This window comes from Perna viridis, chromosome 1, assembly GCF_037379345.1.
Source record: "Perna viridis isolate PV_CMFRI_1.1 ecotype Kerala chromosome 1, ASM3737934v1, whole genome shotgun sequence".
NCBI lineage: Eukaryota > Metazoa > Mollusca > Bivalvia > Mytilida > Mytilidae > Perna > Perna viridis.
The window spans coordinates 2,568,328-2,592,040 of record NC_142445.1 but is presented as its reverse complement, the minus strand read 5'-3'; the positions used below and the strand labels follow the sequence as shown (position 1 = coordinate 2,592,040).

Below are 23,713 nucleotides of genomic sequence, written 5' to 3'. Positions count from 1 at the left end.
TCAGACCAGATATTTTGGGATTGGAATTTGTCCGAAATCAAATTATACGCACAGTTTTTAATTTTTAACTGGGATATAATTTTTAAGTATAATCTGCTGAGAATATATAAAAAAAATGCCTTAAACCAAAAATGATTTTTAAAAAATAGACACTTTTTATCAATTTGAATTTGCCAATTTATTTAGTTAAAATCACTGCAATTCATTTCCTGTTTATTAATTGGTAAATAATAATAATAAAATAGAGATTTTTACTGATTAATGTGTTAAATGGAACATGCTCAACACATTTAATATTTCTTGACACATTACTGCTAGAACTTTATTCTTTAAATGCAAATTTATTGCTAAATATCTTTCATGGCCAAAAAGGAGTCATTCAAATCTTCAGTTGATTTGAAGACTAGATCTTAATTTTATTTGCAGAAATAACAGAATACTATTGAGCTGAATAATTGCAAGAGAAACATGTTTACTGAATATAATAGAGGTTTTGAATGATATAGGAAGAGTTACATTTGGACTACAATTTTGTGTAATGTTCAGAAATAGTAGTGAAGTTCCAGTGATGAACCAGCTACATTCCTAAAGGATCACAATACCCACTTGAAGCTTACAAAATCTTAATAACAATTACTACCAATTTAGTTGGAACCATTTTATTTGATTGGAACCATCTTGTTGACAATACAGAAAATAATGCATCTATCATACAATTCACTCACTAGAATAATGATTACAGAGTAGATCTGACTTGATGTTGGTTTGTGGTGCATCATAGAAGTGGGTTTTTCCTAGGAAACAGGCTCCAATATCCTCACAGTAATCAAATGACTTGCAAGTAAAGCCAGTATAGTCAACACATAGCTTAGCACACTGGTTGTCATCGTAGATCTGTTGGTAAATTGTATCAGACTGTGACAACACAGTTTTACCAGCTATCATGGTGAATTTTGAAGTGTAGTCACCTGAAACAAATTGAAGTAGCAATCCTTTTAAGAATCATGTCATGAGTAATTAATTGGTCACAAAACCACAAATTTTTTATTTTTGATATGTTTAAGACTGCTTATGATTATTGAAATACAACAATGATTTTATATACCGTAACCATTTTTCCAGCAGCAGGAAAAATATCTATAAAAGTTGATGCTTTTTTTATTTGAAAGGAAGATAATTCCAATTTAGTGTAGGGATAAATTCAGTAAAAAACTCTCTTAGATTTTAAATAACACACATTTTTCCGATGCAGTCGGTACTGAGTTCACTTTGACATCACATGATACCCATGATGCTTTACCATGACAATATAACCGATTGAGCTTATAACTTTGAATAATTCATTGGACAAAAGTGATAGCAACCATAAAATTCAATCGAATTATTTATTGAATTATGAATAATCTTTTATACATTGAATAATTGAAAATAGTGTACTTGTTGAACAAAGTACTAATTGAATTACTAAACATAGCACAGTGTTCTCACATTTGAATTGTTCACCAAATATATTTGGAATGAACAAAGCGAAAAAATACGTCGGCTATCTTGTTTAAAGATAGTACTTGTTTAAGTTATGCCCCTCTGGAAATGAAGAAGTTTTATGCATAAATTTTTAAGCTTTACAACCAAGTTAATGTTTGCAACTTTCACAACAAAGGATCATGTGGCATTTTTTCATGGCTTGTTTTGATACAATGTGAAAATGCTAAATTTTTACCATAGCCCCAGCCACATTTTAAAGAACTGTGAAAACATCTAAAATGCAATATACAATGCTGGCATATTTGAATGTGCAACTACAGGCTCCCAAGAGCCTGAATCACTCACCTGGCCAGATATGGTAATATTTGTTCTTAAAGTGGCCATGTTTCTTCACGGATAAAAAATTTGAACTTATTTTGTGCAGGATACCCTAAAGAACTACTATACCAATTTCAAAAGAATTCTGTTCAGTAGTTTCTGATGAGAAGATTACCCTAAGGAAGAATCAAACCAAAGCTCAACAACTCCAACATGGGCAGCAGATTTTCACAAAAATTACACCACATTTTGATCTCATCATGCTTTTACTTATGTCAGAATTACGCAAAACCTGATGGTTTTGAAGATATTTGCAAAAAACTGGCCTCTGACCCCTTCATTCTATTTCTAGTAACGTCAACCATGTTTTTATACTGACCAAAAATTCAAACAGTCATTTTGTGCAGGATATCCTAAAGAACAATTATATCAACTGTTTCTGAGAAGAATTTTTTTAAAATAATGTTAAAGACAATGACAACAAGGACTGATGCCAAGTGACCTGTGGCCAGGTGAGCTTAAAATGAATTATCTTTCAAATTATATTCATTTGAAAAATTATTATTCAATTACATGGCCAAGGGCTTTACTTCATGACAAATTGTTCTCCCAACAAGAAGTGGTCTGTAAGACATCATACATATATAGTGTCTTTATACTTACAACTTTCACCCTTAGTAGGCGTCATATGAAAAAAATCATGTTTCATATACATTCTATCAATTAAATGCCTCAAACTGCCATAAATTAACAATAAAAGTATGTGACCTTAAATAATAGTAAAAAGTAGAAAATTTTTGCCAATTAACAAAAGTTGAAATAATAATTAAAAGCGTATGGTTTCCATATCACTTAGGTCTCACTAACCACTTCTAACATTTCCATTACTTTACATGCTAAACAAGTAATTTTCAAAGTTTCACTGTGAATTCCCAGAACAAAATGACATCTTTAAGTTGCATACCATTGTGAAGCGTGGAAACTAATGCTTTCAAAATCATCTTGCTAATGGTATGATGATCATAGAAATTCTGCACAAAATTTACTTGAATAAATAAAACTGAAGTTCCACATTTTTACCTTTTCTGCTGACAGCATGGGGGCAAATTACTCATCCATGTAAACAATATTCATTCATGTTTGTAGTAAATTACAAATATGATTTTAAAGTACACATTCTCAGCTTTATTTTGACTACTTTTGATCAGAATACAAACAAATAATGCACTTTCAATACATGTTTCTAAGTTCAGTGCATTTTTGGTACTACACAGGGGGTTGGGCATTTGACCAGGAAGTGGTTAGTGCAACCTTAACTTGAAATATTTACCTCCCCTACAATAAAGTTGGACAAAGCAGCACTCGTGTATCATAGTTTTAGTTTTTATCACACAATGACACTCATGACAAAAAGTTGTCCATAATGTTAAATTGCTTTTAATTATTGTTTTATTTTTCTTAAGTCTAAAATATGTACTTAACATCCAATATCTATTTTATCAATATACCTGTTTAATGAGCTTGAAAAAAACATTTTAAAAAGTGTACTTACAAATTCATTTCATCTTTCACCTTAAGTTTAATTTTAGACAAAATAATATTATATTGACTTGTTTTCTTCCATGCAAAGTACTAGTATTTTTTCTTCCAATATATATGCTATGACTCCAGTAGGAAGAATACAAAACTTACAATCCTATAATTGACTTGGGGCATGAAACTGGCAGGAAATTCCTTGTCAGTTGAGATTAAAGTAAAATGGATTCCTTACGTATATACAAGTCAACTCCATTCTGGTTTTTAATAAGTTTGGGAGTTTCATCAGGATGTAAGTGAGACAAAACACAGGTGGCAGCATTGTAGTCATATTCAAATGAGGCACATTGGAAATATTCTTCAGCAATACACGATGAGGCACAATCATCCACTGATAGACCTGTCAAAATCAAGTCATCATAGTTGGCTACTTGCTTGTTGTTCAAGACAGTAAACTGTTGTAACGTTGAAACTGAAAAAAAATTACGAAAATATTTCAGACTGTGAATATCATTAAGTTTCCATCCTCTGATCAGTAAAAGGCTCATCAATGAAGAGGTAGGCATTTTATTTATTTTATAACCATTGAAGTACTGATTAAAATAATTAATGAACATTTTTTAACAAGGGACTCAGACCTTTTTGAACTGATTTTTAGGTGTGTTTAATTGTGTAATATTTTTTCCACTGTGACCAGATTTAAAAGGGATGGGTTGTGTTCACACCAAAGTACTTTAACTGAGCACCAATGGGTGGCCTTGGGCTGACATTTTCATCCTGGTGGGGTTGTTGTCTCTTTGACATATTCACCATACTTATTCTTGTTATATTTTGACATTCCAGATTCCTTCACACTATGTATGTTAAGCATGCATAATCATCTTACTTAATACCTGAAAAAAGAGCTCATTGGAACAGAAAGTTTTTATATACTTTACCTGTTGAAGGATTTCTGCTATTATCAGTTACTATGGCATTTGATATATCAGATGCAGTGTAGATTTGATTCTGTAACAAAGAGTAAAGTTAAAATGCCAATAACACAATTCAACCGTTATAAAACAATAAATATAGAATCCAAATGTAGGTCTGTGGGTTTCACTCCTATATCTTCTCTGTAAGATATGTTGAACTCCAAACAAAAAGCTTTATATTTAAATGTGTATGCTATTTGATTGTTTACCAGTCTTCCAGAGACATCAACGTAATAAAAGTAAGTCCTATTACTTCATTGTAAAGTGTTGTTTTAAGTATAACCTTGTTTGGAGAGATGACTGTAACATAAAAGGTGCGATCATGTTTCTCCAACATTTGATAATTAAACTAAAAACAACATACAATTCAGTTTAGGGATTATGCGGCCCACAAAAGGGATAGATATTTAAAATATAGCTGTACTTTACCTTTTCCAATATAAAATGTTCATGAAATATTTTTTAAAATATCATAAATGAAGGAAACAAAATATATCTCTTTTTTTAAATATATTTTTCTTCTGTTTTTTACAAATTTCCTCTTAGAAGAAATATAACTAGAACATTAGACTTTTTTAACGAAAAAAAAGTGAAAAAAAAGATGAAGGTACTCTTTAAAACAGCTTGGTAAAACTTTGTCGTAAACAATGTAAAAAAGCAATATCAAATGATTTTCGTTTGAATACCTTGAACCACCCCTTTAATGGGCCCCTAAATCCCCTGTTTTGAATCAAGTTGAGTGATTGTTGTTTTACTCTGAGGTGTGAAAAAAATCTAAAATGTAGGAGAAACATGAATAAACCACAAAAAAGCTCTACATGTTTCAGGGTTTTACCTTGTTTGAAAAGTAGATTGTAACAGACATAGTTTCATTTCTTTGTTTTTTGTTTAAGAGTTTTACTTTGTTTGGGAAGTTTATTGTAAGACACAGTTCCATTTCTTTGTTCCAATTTTTACCTTGTTTGGGAAATTGATTGTAATAGACACAGCTCCCTTTGTCACATTGTTCTTCAAGTTCATCCAGGCTGTCTGCAGGTCTACTTCTGGCTTGCTAGCTACATTAATGGTCTCTGGTTTAAAATAAAATTGAATCAAACTTGTGACACAGTATGAAACATGGTATGAAAAAAACCAACATTATGATAGTGTAATTTGACTTAATTTGCACCATCAGAATCAAGGAAAACAAACAAGATTTTCCATATCATGCTGGACCATCGGGTTACAATTTCATTGAAATGCACTGAAAATGAACATTTCAAGGGCCGATAACTCAAAAAACCTCGTTTTTCTGAGATTCTGTTGAAAAATTTCTGAACAAAATCCAATGATACAAAGATCAAATAATTGTCTTTTAAAATATAGAAAGCATCCTTGAGTAATATTCTATTGTCAGATCGGTGGGGTTTCTTACAAACACTTGCACTTAAAAACTACAATTTAGGTTTTTGATGTATTTACACCATTTCCAGATGTACATAAAAAAAGTATCAAGCATTTTTTTTTTTACAAACCAGAGACAGCGTCTGAGAATAATAGCAAGTCATCAGCATATGATACATACGATGCATATGATTCCACATTGCATTAAACCACCTTCATTGGTAAATATTCGGAGTTAAAACCACCAACATTCAAACATGCCCGGACATTGAATACATTGACTTAATCACAGATAGTAATTTACCTGGATAACTTATCAATAACATAATGGAAAGTCTTTGAATAGTGCCAAACACTTTTGTATAAACAATAAAACAAAAGTAAAATGCATTTTTAACAAATGGACAAAGATTTGAAAATCAAAGATGTGAGTGCAAAATTTGAATCAACAGCTCCATGTACAGGACAAAAGCAGTAATTTGCATCAATTACATCATCTAACGATTCTGACCACTCTATTAAACCCTGACTCAGAACAGACATAAAAAGCTTTCGAAAACTGCTTACTAAACTGACTCCTCGGTAATTGTTTAGACTGCCTATGTTGCCTTACTTAAATATAGGAGTAAGTATCACCAGCCAGTGGAGAGAAAACTCTTATACATAGGACAATATAGGAGTAAGTATCACCAGCCAGTGGAGAGAAAACTCCTAAACATAGGACAATATAGGAGTAAGTATCACCAGCTAGTGGAGAGAAATCTCTTATACATAGGACAATATAGAATATGCATAAGCACTTCCTCATATTCCATAAAATATTCATTCAGAATTTCATCTGGTCCATGGCTTTCATTACATTTCAGATTTCAAATAGCTTTTATAAAGTCATTTTCAGTATTTTTCAAGTCACTAATATTGTTAGCATCTTTTAGCACTTGTAATTTCAGTATTGTACATTTGTATATGTTTGCATTATATATTACTACACTGCTGATCAGTGCTGTAGAAACATCAATTCTAGCTTCATACGAGATCAATTATATACCTCATAAATACCATATGTGTACATGTGTTATACGTATGGTTTTTACTTGAATGAGAGCAGGAAGTATACGTTAAAAGATAAAATGATTGGTCAGCATTAAACTTTCTGTAATATAGTTGAGAAAGGCCTAGTCTCTGAGTTGTTCTGATTGAGAAACATTTGGGTCATCAATGTTACAAAGTCACCCAATTTTAAATAGTGCATATCACAATGTTGATCTTAGCTGATTGATGAACTATGGTGATATACCCAAAAAATTTCAAAGTTTAAAAGTAAAGTCTCTACATATACAACATTACAACACAATCTCTAATGAGCTTTTAAAACGTTCTAAAATGTCAGGTATATTTTCGAAGAAGGAATACACTTACTTTGCTAGTAATGAAGAAAATGAACTATATGTCAAAAGATGTAAAATGGAAAAGAACATGAATGTATATTATAAATCAACCTAAAATCTTCAAGTTTCAATAAAATTTGTGATTTTTCTAATTCTGAACCAAGACCATGCATATATCTACGCCAGGCTTTAAGGTGAAAATGAGAAAATGACTGATTGATTGGAGAACATTGAATTTGTCTGGATGTTGAAAGCAAGCAAAAATCAGTGGCATAGAATATTTAACGATTAGTGACTTTGAAGACTTCAGTCTGTGATTCTATTGAGTTCTTCTCAAGGACATCTGGCAGAAATTGTTCACTAAGACAAAAGGTGTTCCATTTTAGTATTTATGTTAAGTCATTTGAAAGTGTCAAAGGAATAGGGTCATTAAGATCTAATACTGGTCCTATATCATGAAAAATCAGAAAATCAGAAATATACACAAATATCACAATTTTAAGAACAATATAGATTTTGAATTGAATGTTTTTTTTAGATCTTATATAAGCAAAATATGGACTTTCTAACATGGGCATCCTTCCAAGTCATGGTTTTGAGTCCGCCCTCCCTCCCTCAAACCCCTGACATCACTCATTCATATTTAGCAGGTATCGTTCAGCTAATTCCGATTGGTTGCTTCTCCGGGTGCGAAGCACCAATGAAAATTGGTTTGACATAAAATGTCTGTGGAAAAGTAAACAATGATACAAGTAACTGATAGTTGTAAGATGTCACAAATGATTCAATATGACCAAAAAATGATAACTGTATATTCCCATTGCACTTCTTCTATTTTTGATTTTTTCAAACCAATTTGGGGTCATAAAAGTGCATAAGGTTCCTGGGATATCAATTTAGTTAGTAGTGCTCAAATTTTTTCTAGTTTTTATTACTTGTACAACAATTCATCATCCCAAATATTTTTTTTTCTAATTCACAAACTTATAGCCTCCAACTCTTTGAAATAAAAGATCAGTAAATGAACTATGATAAAAGAAAAACAAAACAAAAAAACAACTGAAAATAAGTCCAAAATTACCATTAACACATCAAAATTAATTATTCTATGATTTAGTTGTTTTATTTTTCCAAATAGCTCTATATAATCACTCCATGGATGAAATAATTGGTGACTGGTTAATGTTATGCATTGTCTACAAATTCTGATTGGTTTATTGTTTCTTACTTTGTTCTCCAATTACAGTGATTTCATACGCAGACAGCTCCGGGAATTTCTGCAATGGCAGATACCAAATATCAAGCAGTCAAATATTTCAAAATAATAACAGAAAAAAGATATCATAACTTATGAAACATTAACAACCAAAAGTGTATGACTTAAAAATAAAGGTATTTTATACATACTAATGTAATGACTGCACTGGGAATTTCCAGTCAGAGGTTTGCCATCATCTTGTCCATAACGACTGATTGAACAGACTTTGGAGGAGGGACAGAAATCAAAGCTAAGACAAGTGAAATTTTTATTACTGTAACAGTAATTGGCACAATCTGAAGCTGAGTAGATATTGTTGAATGTAAGATCGTTGTGGTTAGCCTGTACTACTCCAGGTATCTGCTTAAACTTAGCTGTTAACAGATAAAATAAATATTATACACAGTTTAAACCAAAGATAACTAATCTAGAATATATACATCATGAACTAACATTATGTACATTTTCAATTTCTTAATAAAGCATGTTTGATTTTTTCGACAATATTTAAATTTTATCATTTATCAATTATCATGAAAGAACCTAATACTGTGAAATTATTATTTTTCGTGGCTTTCATGGGTTTGGTTAACCATGAAATTTGGTTACAAACGAAAAGAAAATTTTCCATTCTTTTGTATGATAAAGTTCTCAAATCCACCAATTCAAGAATCAATGAACTGATAATTTTTCCCAAATCCACAAAAATTGGTACCCAAAAATTAAAGTACTTTCACAGTATCATGCTTTGATGAGTTAAACCATGAAATAACTATTTAGGTACACAATGAATGAATCAATTTTTTGAATAATTTTATACACTATGTTGTGTGCAAAAGTTACATTTTATAAGTTCAAATAAAATAATTGACACACATATATGGATTTATTTTCCCCAAAATACACATAGAGCATCCTGAAATTTTTACAGTACAAAACATTTACCCAGTGTTGGAGCAGCATCAACCAGTGTTGCCACAAACAAAGCTCTGTCATCCTGGAAATAGAACTTAGGGGCAGTAAATCTAATCGGTGAGGCTCCTGAGGCAAGGGTCACAGCATTTAATGCTCCAAAAAAGAAAAAGTCCTTGTAAAGCCTTACACTGGGATCAAATGTACCTGAAATATAACAGAATATTGTAAAGCCTTACACTGGGGTCAAATGTACCTGAAATATAACAGAATATTGTAAAGCCTTACACTGGGGTCAAATGTACCTGAAATATAACAGAATATTGTAAAGCCTTACACTGGGGTCAAATGTACCAGAAATACAGGAGAATACAACACTGATAGCCATTGCTTCCTTTACTTAGTAATATAATGTTTTTATAGCACACGGTTTTCCATCAAGATGACAATCATGATGAGATCTACAGATAAGTTGTATGTGACAGACACAAACAAAAAAACAAGAGTCTCCCAGGAGCCTGAATCGCTCACCTGGTTGAATTTTGCCTTTCAAGGGCAATAAATTAAACAAGAGTTGTCCAACAATATTTTGACTCAAGAAAACTTTGATAGGACTTATCATAAGAATCATTTCAGTAAATGAGAGTCTAAATCTATCACAGTTTTCAAGACATTGGCTGAAAACTGTAAAAAAAAACAAAAAAAAAACTGTCATTTTCCCCTGTCAAGGGCAATAACACTTATAAGAAAGCATCTGACAAATTTTATGTCTGAAGACTTTTGTAGTCCTAAAAATAAGGATCATTTCAGCTACTGAAAGAATTTGGCTAAACCTAACGGTTTTGGAGATATATGCAAAAAACTACCGTCTGACCCCTATGTTCTATTTTTAGTAACGACAACCATGTTTTTCAACGGATCAAAAAATCTCCACACCACTTCTATGCAAGATACCCCAAGGAACATTCATACCAAGTTTGGTTTCAATTGGTCAAGTAGTTTCAGAGGAGAAGAAATTTGAAAAATTGTTTGACGGACGACGACAGACACCAAGGGATGGCAATAGCTCACTTGGCCCTCAGCCAGGTGAGCTAAAAAGTAAATCTTTTATGACTAATTCAGTTTTTTCTTCATCTGTTGTTCACCCTTGTTTGAGTGTTTCTACATCTTCTTAGTTTTACATCATCTAAAACAAATCATTAAAACTCATGCACGTATCTCAACTATATTATTTAAAGTCTTAGACTGTAAAGCCATACATACCATAGAAAGTCAGTTTAAAACTTAAAGTATCTGCTCCAGAGAAACAAGGACTTATATCAAAATCAGTAATAGGAGGCTCCTCCTGAGCGAAGTCATAAAACTGATAGGTTATTGTTGTTACAGGCTAAAAAGAAAGTACAAATGTATTACATTGGTTTACATATCAATTTACTGTGTATATAATAACTATATTATTGTTAACAAAGCATGTCTTGATGATAAATTTTCTCTGTGAAAACCATTTAATGACCATAAATTCCCGTAGGACATATTCACATATTGAACTAAATGTTGTTGCATAAAAATCTTAATTAAAATGTAAGCAAAGCTTGAGCCTTTACAGATCCTTATTCCTTTATCTAGAGCCTCTTATATGCATACAATGTTATTCATGGTTTTCAAGGCCATTAACTTTATAAGGAGTTGTCAAACAATACTTTTATATGCTGGTTAAAAGGACTAAACATCCTATTGAGAGTCTGTTTCAATTTGTAATTAATCTAATATATGATCTAAAACCATCAAATTGTCATTTTACATTTATCAAGGGCAATAACTCTAATAAGGAGCTGACTTACAGCTTCAACCAAATAGAGACTTTTTCAGGCCTAAATCATTTCATCATTTCTATCTAATTGTATAATAACTTTTAAGAAATCAGCTAAAACCTACATATCTTTTTTGACCTTACAAGGAAAATAACTCCTACAAGGAGTCATCAACCAACTTTGATTAAATCAAGGCTTTTGTAGAGCTCTTCCAAGTTAAAGATGGTCCAATTTATTTTTCACTTTCTCTTAGTTTAAGAGTTCAAATTGACAACTTGTGCAGTTGTTGGCCATTCAATTATCATAAGGATAATGCTGAGCAATTGGTAGATACCCTAAGGATAATGGTGAGCAATTGGTAGATACCCAAAGGACAATGGTGAGCAATTAGTAGATACCTTAAGGATAATGGTGAGCAATTGGTAGATACCCAAAGGATAATGGTGAGCAATTGGTAGATACCTTAAGGATAATGGTGAGCAATTGGTAGATACCCAAAGGATAATGGTGAGCAATTGGTAGATACCCTAAGGATAATGGTGAGCAATTGCTCAGTTAAAAACAATGCTTATAGACAATCATAGTGAACATAGACTAACAAAACGATGGGATTAGCTCAAATAGGCTTTAAACTTCAGGTCATCATTTTTTCAAATCATCATTGTTAGATTACATACCGCAATAGAAACTGAAGAAAAAAAAGACAGATGGATGGAAAAGAAAGCAGATGAACCTTTACACAATCATTTAATGTTAGACATTAGGTAATTCAGTATTATGAGGTAGGAATAAAAGGGAAAAACTCACCCCTGGAAGTGTTACAATCAGCTGTATTGGAATATCATCTCCTCCAGAACTAAAAATACCATCATTGTTACTGTTTTTCACACCATCCTGAGAATAAATAAATTATAAAAGAGACTTATATAAACTTGACAAAGCATACAAGCACCTACCAGTTACAGGATTGACATAGCATATCTAATGTGACAACAAGGCACCTGCCAGTTACAGGACTGACAGCATAACAGTGACAATAATTCCCTGCCAGTTACAGGATCCACATAAGATATCTAATGTGACAACAAGCACCTGCCAGTTACAGGACTGACATAGCATAACAATGTGACAATAATCCCCTGCCAGTTACAGGATTCACATAGCATATCTAATGTGACAACAAGCACCTGCCAGTTGCAGAATCAACATAGCAAGCACCTGCCAGTTACAGAATCGACATAGCAAGCACCTGCCAGTTACAGGATCGACATAGCAAGCACCTGCTTGTTGACATAGCATATCTAATGTGACAATGATCACCTGCCTGCTACAGGATTGATATATCATATCTTAATGTGACAACAAGCACCATATAGTTACAGAGAAGACATAGCATATCTTATGTTACAAGCACATGCCAGTAACAAAATTGATATAACATTTCAAATGAGACGACAAGCACTAGATAGGTAAAGGGTAGACATAGCATATTGTATGTGACAACAAGGATCTGATAATTATTGACATGACATATGTAATGTGAAATCATGCACTTGCTAGTTACAGGATTAACATAGCCTATCAATTGTAATAACAAGCAACAAACAGTTACAGGGTTAAATATCTGATTATCAAGTATGTTGACTTCTTTGGTACTTTAATTACCTCTGAATCAAACATTTTAAAATAAATATAGAAAATTTTATGTAAATTGTACTTTTCAAGGTAAGTTATTTGTGTTTCACTTGAACCAATATTGTAATTTGAGGATAGATTAAAATGTAATCAATAGAATATTACTTACAGCTAAAAAGTAGTATTCCATAATAGCCTGGAATTTAAATCCTCCTAAAGTGAAATCACTTCGATTAGAAATAAACACGTCACACAACAATCCTCTAGCATACCTCTGAAACATAAAGTGTGCATCAGCTGATAAATAAATGGTATGAAATATAAAGATTTCTTACTTACTTAGTTAATAAGGAAATCATCTGACCACTACTGTTGGCAAAAAGAATAACTAAACTAACAACAAAACTAATTATGTCACAAAAATCAGTGCATCAAACAATTCAGAGCATCTGGAAACTGCCATGGATTTTCAAATCAGGCTTGACTTTCCTAATTTCAAGAAATTATGGCAATAGTTAAAGAGGTTAGTTGAGTTGGAGTGAGTTGGTTCCTGCATCTTCTATATTTTTTCAAGTACTGACTTAATATTGTTTATATACATATAAAATTACCAAATGAAATAGTAGATCTCAATATTTAAAATTTGATTAATTATCTATTAGAATGTAAAATTTCATAAATCAGCTGATATAGTTTATGACAAATGATACAAACTGGAGTTCTAATAAATCTTGGTATGACCTTGACAATGACCTTGAATATAACAATAATTAGGAAATATAACAAAAGCTCAGACAAAAGAAACCATGCATTATATACAGACATATCACAGCTCCTTTATCATTGTGGAAGCATGAACATTTAGGACAAGTATTAAAGCACTATTCAAACTTGTTACATCTCTGAATTGAGATTGCAGTGAGATAGGATAAGATTTTTACAAGCATCAAAATGGCCTCTTGAAGTCAATCCCAGCCTTCCTTAGGTAGAAAGTCACCTTGTGGTACAATGTACGTCGAAAAGATGCATATACTTAAACTCAAGTTATTGTTAGAAGTTAGGAAAATGCTTTTAGCCTTTTATTCCTTAATTGTTCAATTCACAACTTCTTTACACTTATACTCAAGTAACTGTAAGACTATAGATAATGACAACAACAACGACAAGGACTGAATCTTTACATTTGTCTGCAAACTTTTTTGTAGTCATATAAATACAAAGCTAAATATTGTGACTGAACAATCTTTATCAAGAATACCATTAATACGGTCTTCAAAGGGAACATCATTATAAATACACTTATAAATAACAGAAAGAAGATTACATACCTGTCCTTCAAATGTGTATTTAGAATCTAAGAAGAAAATCTGTGCAGGTGATTTCATTCTCATAACAAAGGCATTGGTAGACAGTGCTTGTGTAACATTGATGGAGGTATCAAAGGAGCCATTCTGTATAGGAATGATACTGCAGTTCTGTACAGCTTTATCTATGGCGTAGGCTACACCTTCAAAATCACAGAAATATTGATTAAAGGTAATGTATTTCAAATATGAACCTTAAAGGACTTACTTCTGGGTATGTGTGCCTATCTATAACACTACCTTTGTTAACATAAAGTGTCCAGCATGAAATATATGGTGCTAGTATTTTATAAAGGACATGTAAAAAGATAATTAAATTTTGAGGATTCATAATGCAGCACAAAGAGAATTAGAGATTACTGTATTAACAGCTCACCTTGACCTTTGACTGTGACTAGGGATTCTCTATTTACCAAAGAAAAAAATGGTATCATGGTCTGTCATAATTCATTGAAGGATATTGTCTTTAATAATTCAGTTTTACTATAAAAGCCTGGGTAAGTGTAGTTTTCATTAAAAAGAGAAAACATTAAATGAACAGCAATTTTAAGTGGAACTTGTACATTATAGTGTTATCTATACCTGTATTATAGTGTTATCAATAACTGTATTATAGTGTTATCAATAACTGTATTATAGTGTCATCTATACCTACATTATATTGTTATCTATACCTATATTATATTGTTATCTATACCTGTATTATAATCATGTATTTCTGTTGCTGCATCATTGTTGGAATAAGGAAACTGTCCATTTGGTCGAAAATCATATCTCAACATGTTGTAGTTTTGATCATAATATACCTGCAAAAGAAAGAAAACAGACTCTGGAAAGATGCTAAAGACCCTGGCAAATAAACTGTTGGTTTCCATCAGAAATTATGCAGAGGAAACATTCTATTCCACATGAACATGTATAGTAGGATTTTACCCAAGTAAAAACTGACTTAATTATAGCTAATTATAATTTTTTTTTCAATTTATCACTGGTTAAGGGCCCATAAGGACCAAGGACTGTTCATTGCAATTCATTATAGTAATACCTACATATCACTGCACTTCATTAAGGTAATACCTGCATCTCACTGCACTTCATCATGGTAATACCTGCATCTCACTGCACTTCATCATGGTAATACCTACATCTCACTGCACTTCATCATGGTAATACCTGCATCTCACTGCACTTCGTCATGGTAATACCTGCATCTCACTGCACTTCATCATAGTAATACCTACATCTCATTGCACTTCATCATAGTAATACCTACATCTCACTACAATTCACTAGTAATACCTACATCAACCTCCTGAACACCTCCATTAGCTAAAATTTCTTCTCTGTATTTAAAGGCATTTTTTAGTTGTGGAACAGCTCTTGTTTGTTTACGTCCAGGACATACAACACCTGAAGGAGTCTACAATATCATCAAATTAAAATTATACAGCAATATAAGATTTTCCATTGTATTATACTACATGTAGTCTGATTCATGGTATATATCTCACTGAGTCTGAACACTCGAATACTTACCTCACAAAAAGGAAAATGGAAAGATTGTAATACATACATTCAATAATCAATAAAGGTTTTACAAAAACATTATATATTTGTGTTTTTGTTTTGTAATGCAGAAGTGGATCCATAGATTTTTAAAAGGGGGATTTAAAGGGTTTCAAGAAAAAAGGAGGGGTCTGGGTTATTACTTGCTCATTTTCAAAAAAATGGGTAGTTGGTTAAAACCACCTGAACCCTCCCTGGATCTGACACTGCCAAATGTCTGCCTCCCAAGTATGAACTGAAAATTATTTATAATTAATGCAATAGCCCTACTAATTACAGTTGGGTTCTAAATATTGCAGTTGGATACCAATTGACTGTCTCAATAGAGTACCTCAAAAACAGAGTGATCAGCATAAACAGCGGGTCTGAAATCAGTATAGTCGTAGTAATGATGAATTGTATATGTTGTTCCTGCAGGTAAAATCATGATACCATTGATCTCAGCTCTTATAGGTAACTGCTGCCAACCAGAAGCTGTTTGCCAGGTGTTCACTAAAACATATTATTATTACTGTAAAACCAACATATTTCTCTGCTTCTAAATCATATTTCTAAAATTTATTACAATGCTTCTGGATTGTGATCATGGAAATGTGGGAAAATATATTTACAGAAAATCTAGCAAACTGTCTGTTATAGAAATACATTAAATTCTGAGCTTCACATTTAATAAGAATAAACATTCATATGAAATTGTTTGAGGAAATCAACAAATAGTTGTATCCAATATTAGAAATAATTTAATTATTTAATCTTGTTTTTGCAACTGTTAAAATTCCTTCGTACCAATACAGTTAGATTAGATTCTTTATTAGGGAAACAATTCATCTTGTGATAGCCTAACAACACTAAATAACTGAAAATGCTTGGAGCAAACTCACAAAAAACAAGTACTATCTTTAAAAAAAGAGTCGATGCAAATTCTCGCTTTGTTAATACCAAAACTGATTAAGATTTTATTTGGTAAACTGTGTGATCACTGCCGGTGCTATGTTTCATATTTCAATTATTTAATTGGTTCAACAAGTTAACTATTTCCAATTACCGTATACAATATTTAAAGATAATTCAATCATGTATATAAGTGATCGAAAATATTCTGGACACCAAGGTCCCCAATGGAGCCTTAAATTTCATGGTTGCTGCCACAGTTTTCCAATGAAAAGCGAGATTGTAATCTACATTCGTTAGGTTGCCATGGTTAAATATCATGGATGTCAAAGCGAACTCAATACTGACTACATCAGAAAAATAACATCCTGCCTTGACTAGGAAGCTACACATCTTCTAAACTATAATGATTCTTAAGTTTCATTTCAAGTTTTCCTATGTATCACCCACCACCTATGTATACCCCACCCTCTATGTATCCTCCCACCACCTATGTGTCCCGCATCCTCTATGAATCCTCCCACAACCTATGTCCCCTACCCTCTATATATCCTCCCACCATCTATGTATCCCTCAACCACCTATGTATCCTCCCACCACCTATGTATTCCCCCACCACCTACATATCCTCCCACTGCCTACATATCCCCATCCCTCTATGTATCCCCCACCACTTATGTATCCCTCACCCACTTTGCATCCTCCCACCATCTATGTATCTTCCACCAGCTATGCATCCCCCAACATTTATGTATCCCCACCAACTATGTATCCCCACCACCTATGTATCTGCCACCAACTATGTATCCTCCACCATCTATGTATCCCTCACCACCTATGTATCTCCCACCCCAATGTATCCTCCCACCACCTATGTATCCTCCCACCACCCATGTATCCCCCACCACCTATTAATTAAATTTGTATAAATGTTTTAACTTGGTGGACCATCTGCATTTAGTACACTCTTTGAAGGCATCATTGGTACATCTCTCAACATCTTATTATAGTAATAATACCTGCAAAGTAGTAATCCAGAGTAAAATTAGTTTTGACAGGTGCCCAGTACATACATGTCTGCCAATGGTCAACATATACACCTCGTACTTGTGTTTGTCCAAGATATTTCTGAAAATATTTACATCTATGTTCATTTCTATAACAAGAAAATATACAATACTAAATCCTTAAACATCTTGTTAATTAGTAGATGTATAGATATATATATGGCCATACAAGTATGACCTACGTAGATGTATAGATATATGGCCATACAAGTATGACCTACGTAGATGTATAGATATATGGCCATACAAGTATGACCTACGTAAATGTATAGATATATGGCCATACAAGTATGATCTACGTAGATGTATAGATATATGGCCATACAAGTATGATCTACATAGGCCATGTAAGTTGATGATATAAACCAGCAGCTGCATAGTTAAATAAATTCAAGTTCAAATTAAGTGATGGTTAATAGAAATTATTGGCCATACATCAGTATTGATCTAATATTCTCTCAGAATTTGTTTACTATAAGCAACTCATAGTAAATGGGCTGATATAACACCCATGCACACCCCACTCCTCAACCAAAAATGATTTTCAGCTACCCTTATTCCTTCCATTTATAAATCATTTTGTTGAGGCAAAAATAATTTTTTTTTATTCTTCAAACTTCTATGTTCTACAAAACGAAGTAAATTGACATTTTGGGTTGCAACATGAAACCCAATGTCTCATGGACATAGTATCAAAAAAGTTGCAGTAATATTTAGGTTTTAAAGTAAAATGAAAAAAATGTACTCTTATCCCATAAAAAATCGCTTAAATTGACATATTTTCAATGTTAATACCCCTGAAGTGTTTATACTTTAGTAGAAAATGGCTTATTTGATTCTATTTAATATTATTACAGTTAATACTTCTGGGGTTTGACTTGTGACAGAATTTATCAATAAATCCAAAAAAATGGGATTTTCAATTTCTTCGTAAAAAGTCACAATAATTCAACTCTACAGGTTATTGCTCAACTGAAATGTCTCAAATTTGGTATTATTTGATTCAAACTTGATACAGCTTTGATTTATGATTGTGATTAGACATTTGATACAGGATAAGAATTTGACCCTTTCTGGTCCATAATTCTTAAGTCAAAACCCCAAAAATCAATCCCAGTCTCCTTTTGAGGTAGGGAACCTTGTAATACAATTTAAAAGTGACACATTCATTTTTACTCAAGTTATTGGCAGGATATCAGGAAAATGCTTGTTTCTGACCCCTTTTATGATCCCCGATTCCTATTTGGTACAAGTCATAGCCCACAAAGTTGATCATAGCCTTTCTTTGATAGTATGGTACCTTGCGGTACAATTTTAAAAAGATCCAATTACTTATAGCCAAATCATTGTCTGGACATCAGGAAAATGTGTTTTTCAGGCCCCTTTTTGGTCCTTCATTACTTAACAGTTCAAGACTTAACCCACAGAATTAATCCCAGCCTAAATTTTGTGGAGAATATTCTGAAGAAATATTGTAGACATCCATATAGCCCAGTCAATCATACAAAATTTTGCCCTTAATCTAAACAAATTACAACAGAAGATATTTAAGTTCTAAGCTATAGCTATAATAATTTTTTCTTTAAAGAAAGGAGTGTGGCTAGAAGTACCAGTGATGTTACCATAAATAATATAACAAAATAACTTAAATAAATAGATGTCTAGAATGTGCCATGAACCATCTGAAACACTTGCTACATACCTCACCATACGTCTTAGCAAAGTGTAAGACTCCACCAGTAGTAAATACATGGGGTATTCCTTTGACAAAGTTTAATCCAAACAGTAGGTTATTATCATCATTAGTCAGGTTATGTGTCACACACGAGTTGTCCGCTGAAAATCACATACAATATAAGGAGTACCAATTACTAAAATTAATGGTGTCAGCTTTGATTTGATAAAAGTGTATATCAATCTTTTAGGCTTTAATAAAAAAAATGAGTTAGTTTGTTTACACTTTTACTTTTTTGCCCTTTTGCGTATCAATTGATATGAATAAGAAAAAGATCATTTCAAATCAAGGAAAAATCCTCCTATCTAACTTACGTTGTACATAAAAAAGTTGGTCGTTGGCATAATCAAAAATCAGTTTATAGATGTCCCCAGATTTCCTCAATGTCATCGAAGCCAGGTTGTTGTTGAAGTCAAAATATTCCTCAGCAGACATTGTGTAGTTTTTATCTATTATGGCAGCTGTAATTCTTGTTTGGAATGATTGTGGAAGTTCTGGGAATTTAGGAGCTGAAAAAAAATACTGAATAAGTCAAAAAGGGCTCTGTCCCAATGGGAGTATAAGCTAGAAAAAAACATGAGCAACCTCAAAGGAGGTGCACGATGGTAATGTGTTATGGATGAGAGATGGATACCCAATATCAGGGAATGGTAAGTATTTTTTTGCTATGTGATACCTTAAAAAAACTTCAGAACAAAATCTTAAATAGGAGGTCCACATATTAAAAGATTCTGTGAAAGTTTGCTGTGTAGGAGGTGTAACTGATAAGAGATGCAGTCCATCCCCTTCCTTATCCACATATTCATAAATAAAAAAGTACATGTTTTGCTATGTATGCATGAACAGAATATGTAATACAGATTCTGTGAAAGTTTCATTATATTCAATTCAGTGGTGTAGGAGGAGCAATTGATAAGACATGGGTACCCTATATCCCCATACTCATAAATATGCCCATATTGATTTTGATCAAAATCTTAAATAACAGGAGCACAGTGGGAATATGTAATACATATTCTGTGAAAGTTTCATAATATTCCATTCAGTGGTGTAAGTAACAGATAAAAGATGAGTCCTCCTCTGTGTAATGGAAAGACAGCCAATACTATCCTTATTTATCCCCAGTTGGCAAGTGGGGAGTATAATTCATTTCCCCAATTTAATAAGTTAGTTATCCACTTTCCAAGATGATAGAACACATCTTTATACTGTATATGTATTTAACTGAACTGTGCATAGTTAAGGAGATATTTCAATCACACAATTTGATTTTCAAAATCAGATCCTTCTCAAAAATTTTTTTTAAACATATTAACTTCACCAAAAGAATTTATGCATATTATATCTTAAACCAGCACTTGTGTACTTTTGCTAATTTTTTTTCATTGTAAGTGAATGGACATGTTTATTCAATTTTAGAGTAAATTGATTTTTATATCTGCCAAAAATATGTAAAAAGTCTCTCTGGACATAACCATGGCCAAAATTATGAACAGTTCCACACTTATAAATATTATGTATATTATCTGCCCCTATCAATACCACAGGTTCTGTTCATACATGTTAACAATGTCAGCACCCAATTTTTAATGAATGTAGATTTTCAAATTGTCTGCTCACATAATCTGATTTTCACATTCACTGATTTTCGCATTACTAAAATTTTATTAAAAAAAATTGTACTTAATTTCAATGTGCACATTTTCATATGGTAAGTAATTAATGAGAAAAAAAAAGAACATATGCAACAAAATGACAAAATATTTGGGCAATTCAAAAACTCATTTTGGGCACAATAAGTAATTGAAATATAGTGCAATAACAAACTCCAGAACCGGAGGTTGTAGAGACTTGAAACTAATATGAAACTAACACCATACACCTTAGGATCACTTGACCATGAAAAAACTTACAAGGTCATACAATTATGTGAAGATCACTCACCAAATTCTGTGCAACAGTTAAATTGTCATAACTTTTGAACAGACAGTCAGACAGATGTAAATTAGGGCTCAAAATGTATATCATTTCATACACTGCATGTATGCTTTTATCTCTTATTGTTTTCTCAACATCAAGGCTTGTACTTTGCAGAGGGAAGGCTTTCTAGCACTCTATGACCTTTGACCTTAGATGCAAATGAAAGGTCACATGGACCAAAGATCATTGATAAAGGTCCCATGTCTCTACAACTTCTGGTTCTCGAAATGTAAGTTTTCAAATATTTCAAGGGATATAACTCCCTTATGGTTTGGTAACAAAATACATGTTTATGTTTCTTCATTAGGTCTTCTGCTTATGAACATGAAACCATTTTCAGACTGTTTCTGTCTATCATGGTTTTCAAGATGCATGTATGAGTGATTGAAAGAAATTGTTTTAAAGGGACATAACTCTTAAAGATGATAATGAAATCCTTAGCAGGGTCATTTTCTAATAGAACATGATGACATCTACATGTTCACCAAATATGATCATGATATCCTGAAAAAAGAATATTAGGGACCATGTTGACCATGTTGAAAAAAAACACCAATAAAGGGGAGGTAACTTCTAGAATGGATGATGAAATTCTTCACAAGGTCATCCTGTAGAAGTCATAAATGAGCTCTATCAATGGTCTTAATTTGGGAATGATATCTTGAAAGATGACGAACAGGGCCGTATCAAAGTAAATGTTGGAAGATGAAAAAAACATTAGAAAAACAATAACAATATCCTGAACTTACATTAAATGACAGTAATGGCTTCTTTTTTCCTCACATTAACAAGAACTTAAACGTATATAAATCATATAAACATCCTTCCAGATCTACACATAAAAATATCCTACCAGATCTACACATAAAAATATCCTTCCAGATCTACACATAAAATATCCTACCTGATCTACTCATAAAAATATCCTACCAGATCTGCTCATAAAATGACATCATATAAATATCCTACCAGATCTACACATAAAATATCCAACCAGATCTACACATAAAATATCCTACCAGATCTACACATAAAATATCCTACCAGATCTACTCATAAAAATATCCTACCAGAACTACTCATAAAATATCCTACCAGATCTACACATAAAATATCCTACCAGATCTACTCATAAAAATATCCTACCAGATCTACACATAAAATATCCTACCAGATCTACTCATAAAATGACATCATATAAATATCCTACCAGATCTACACATCAAATGACAAAACTGACTACTATGAAGAGCATTTAATAACAGTTTTCTCAAAATTAATACAATAAAGTTTCAGCCATTTTTTACCTACCATTTGGGTCACTGACTGGCTTTTGACAGTACTGAGTCTGTGTTGATGCATACTGGACATATAAAACCAAAACTAAATATACACTCAAACCAGATCTACTCCTGCTTCCCTGAAAGAAAGACAAAACTTAATACACATACAGACCACACTCAGTTAAAATAAATACAATTTTTTATCCTTCACAAATTTGTTGAGAATACATAGCGCTAGACGACATTAGGGCATTGATATAATTTACATGTATCATTTTACTTATATAATTATGTGGCATTTATTACACTATACAACATTTGACACACAAACTTTGTTCTTCTTGTTTCACACATTTTACCATGAAAAAAAATGAATATGACGAGACAACATCCAAAAGAAGTATACAGTTCATTTATCAAATTGTTGCATTTTTGTTCCCAAGTTTTGTTAAAAAAGGTGAATGGAACTAAATTTTTTTTCTTTTATGGTGGTGAAAATGGAAGTTTGGCTCAGTTCATGCCTCAGGAAGTTTGGCTCAGTTCATGCCTTAGGAAGTTTGGCTAAGTTCATGCCTTAGGAAGTTTGGCTAAGTTCATTCTTTAGGAAATTTGGCTCAGTTCACACTTCAGGAAGTTTGGCTAAGTTCATGCCTTGCACAATTCACTTCATAAAGGACTCCTAAACAGTCCAATTCTTTTAAACCTTCCTTAAAAAATTAAAATAAGATTCCTGAATCACCAGTAAACCTTAACATGATAAATCTTTACTTGTAACAAAATCAATCTGAATTTCTCCAATAGTTTGTAAATATAACTTGTATTACATGAATTATTTATCTATTTAATTCTGATTTAGTGAAGATATCCTCTGATAAAATTACAATCTACATTGATCTGTACAGTTCATTTGAAATGTGTGTCATGAATGCACTACATATTAACAAAGTATTATAGTGTATTTAATACCAATAAGTGTATAATGTACGTGTAAATGTAACAACTTAATACCAACATGTGTATTGTACATGTAAATGTAACATCATCCTATGGCAGAAGGTTTCTTCATTCACTGCCAAATATTGATTGAAAAACTTCGAATAAAAAGTATATAACTTGATCTCCTTATA

The 23,713-nt window shown here is 32.3% G+C and overlaps 1 protein-coding gene across 2 annotated transcripts in view; it reads right to left on the bottom strand.

Moving 5' to 3' along the window:
• LOC148626846 (uncharacterized) overlaps positions 1 to 23,713 on the bottom strand; it is a 37,670-nt gene that overhangs the window by 8,556 nt on the left and 5,401 nt on the right. For both annotated transcript variants that reach the window (XM_088548291.1, XM_088548207.1), the window contains exons 2-18: positions 22,615 to 22,723; positions 19,638 to 19,832; positions 19,291 to 19,424; positions 17,541 to 17,649; positions 15,962 to 16,122; positions 15,368 to 15,484; positions 14,762 to 14,870; positions 14,029 to 14,207; positions 12,870 to 12,974; positions 11,873 to 11,959; positions 10,518 to 10,641; positions 9,288 to 9,461; positions 8,492 to 8,716; positions 5,271 to 5,383; positions 4,278 to 4,347; positions 3,575 to 3,811; positions 726 to 968 (exon numbers count right to left, since the gene is read on the bottom strand). In XM_088548291.1, the coding sequence (XP_088404417.1) occupies positions 726 to 968; positions 3,575 to 3,811; positions 4,278 to 4,347; positions 5,271 to 5,383; positions 8,492 to 8,716; positions 9,288 to 9,461; positions 10,518 to 10,641; positions 11,873 to 11,959; positions 12,870 to 12,974; positions 14,029 to 14,207; positions 14,762 to 14,870; positions 15,368 to 15,484; positions 15,962 to 16,122; positions 17,541 to 17,649; positions 19,291 to 19,424; positions 19,638 to 19,832; positions 22,615 to 22,723 (2,491 nt within the window). The remainder of the gene's footprint in view (positions 1 to 725; positions 969 to 3,574; positions 3,812 to 4,277; positions 4,348 to 5,270; positions 5,384 to 8,491; positions 8,717 to 9,287; positions 9,462 to 10,517; positions 10,642 to 11,872; positions 11,960 to 12,869; positions 12,975 to 14,028; positions 14,208 to 14,761; positions 14,871 to 15,367; positions 15,485 to 15,961; positions 16,123 to 17,540; positions 17,650 to 19,290; positions 19,425 to 19,637; positions 19,833 to 22,614; positions 22,724 to 23,713) is intronic.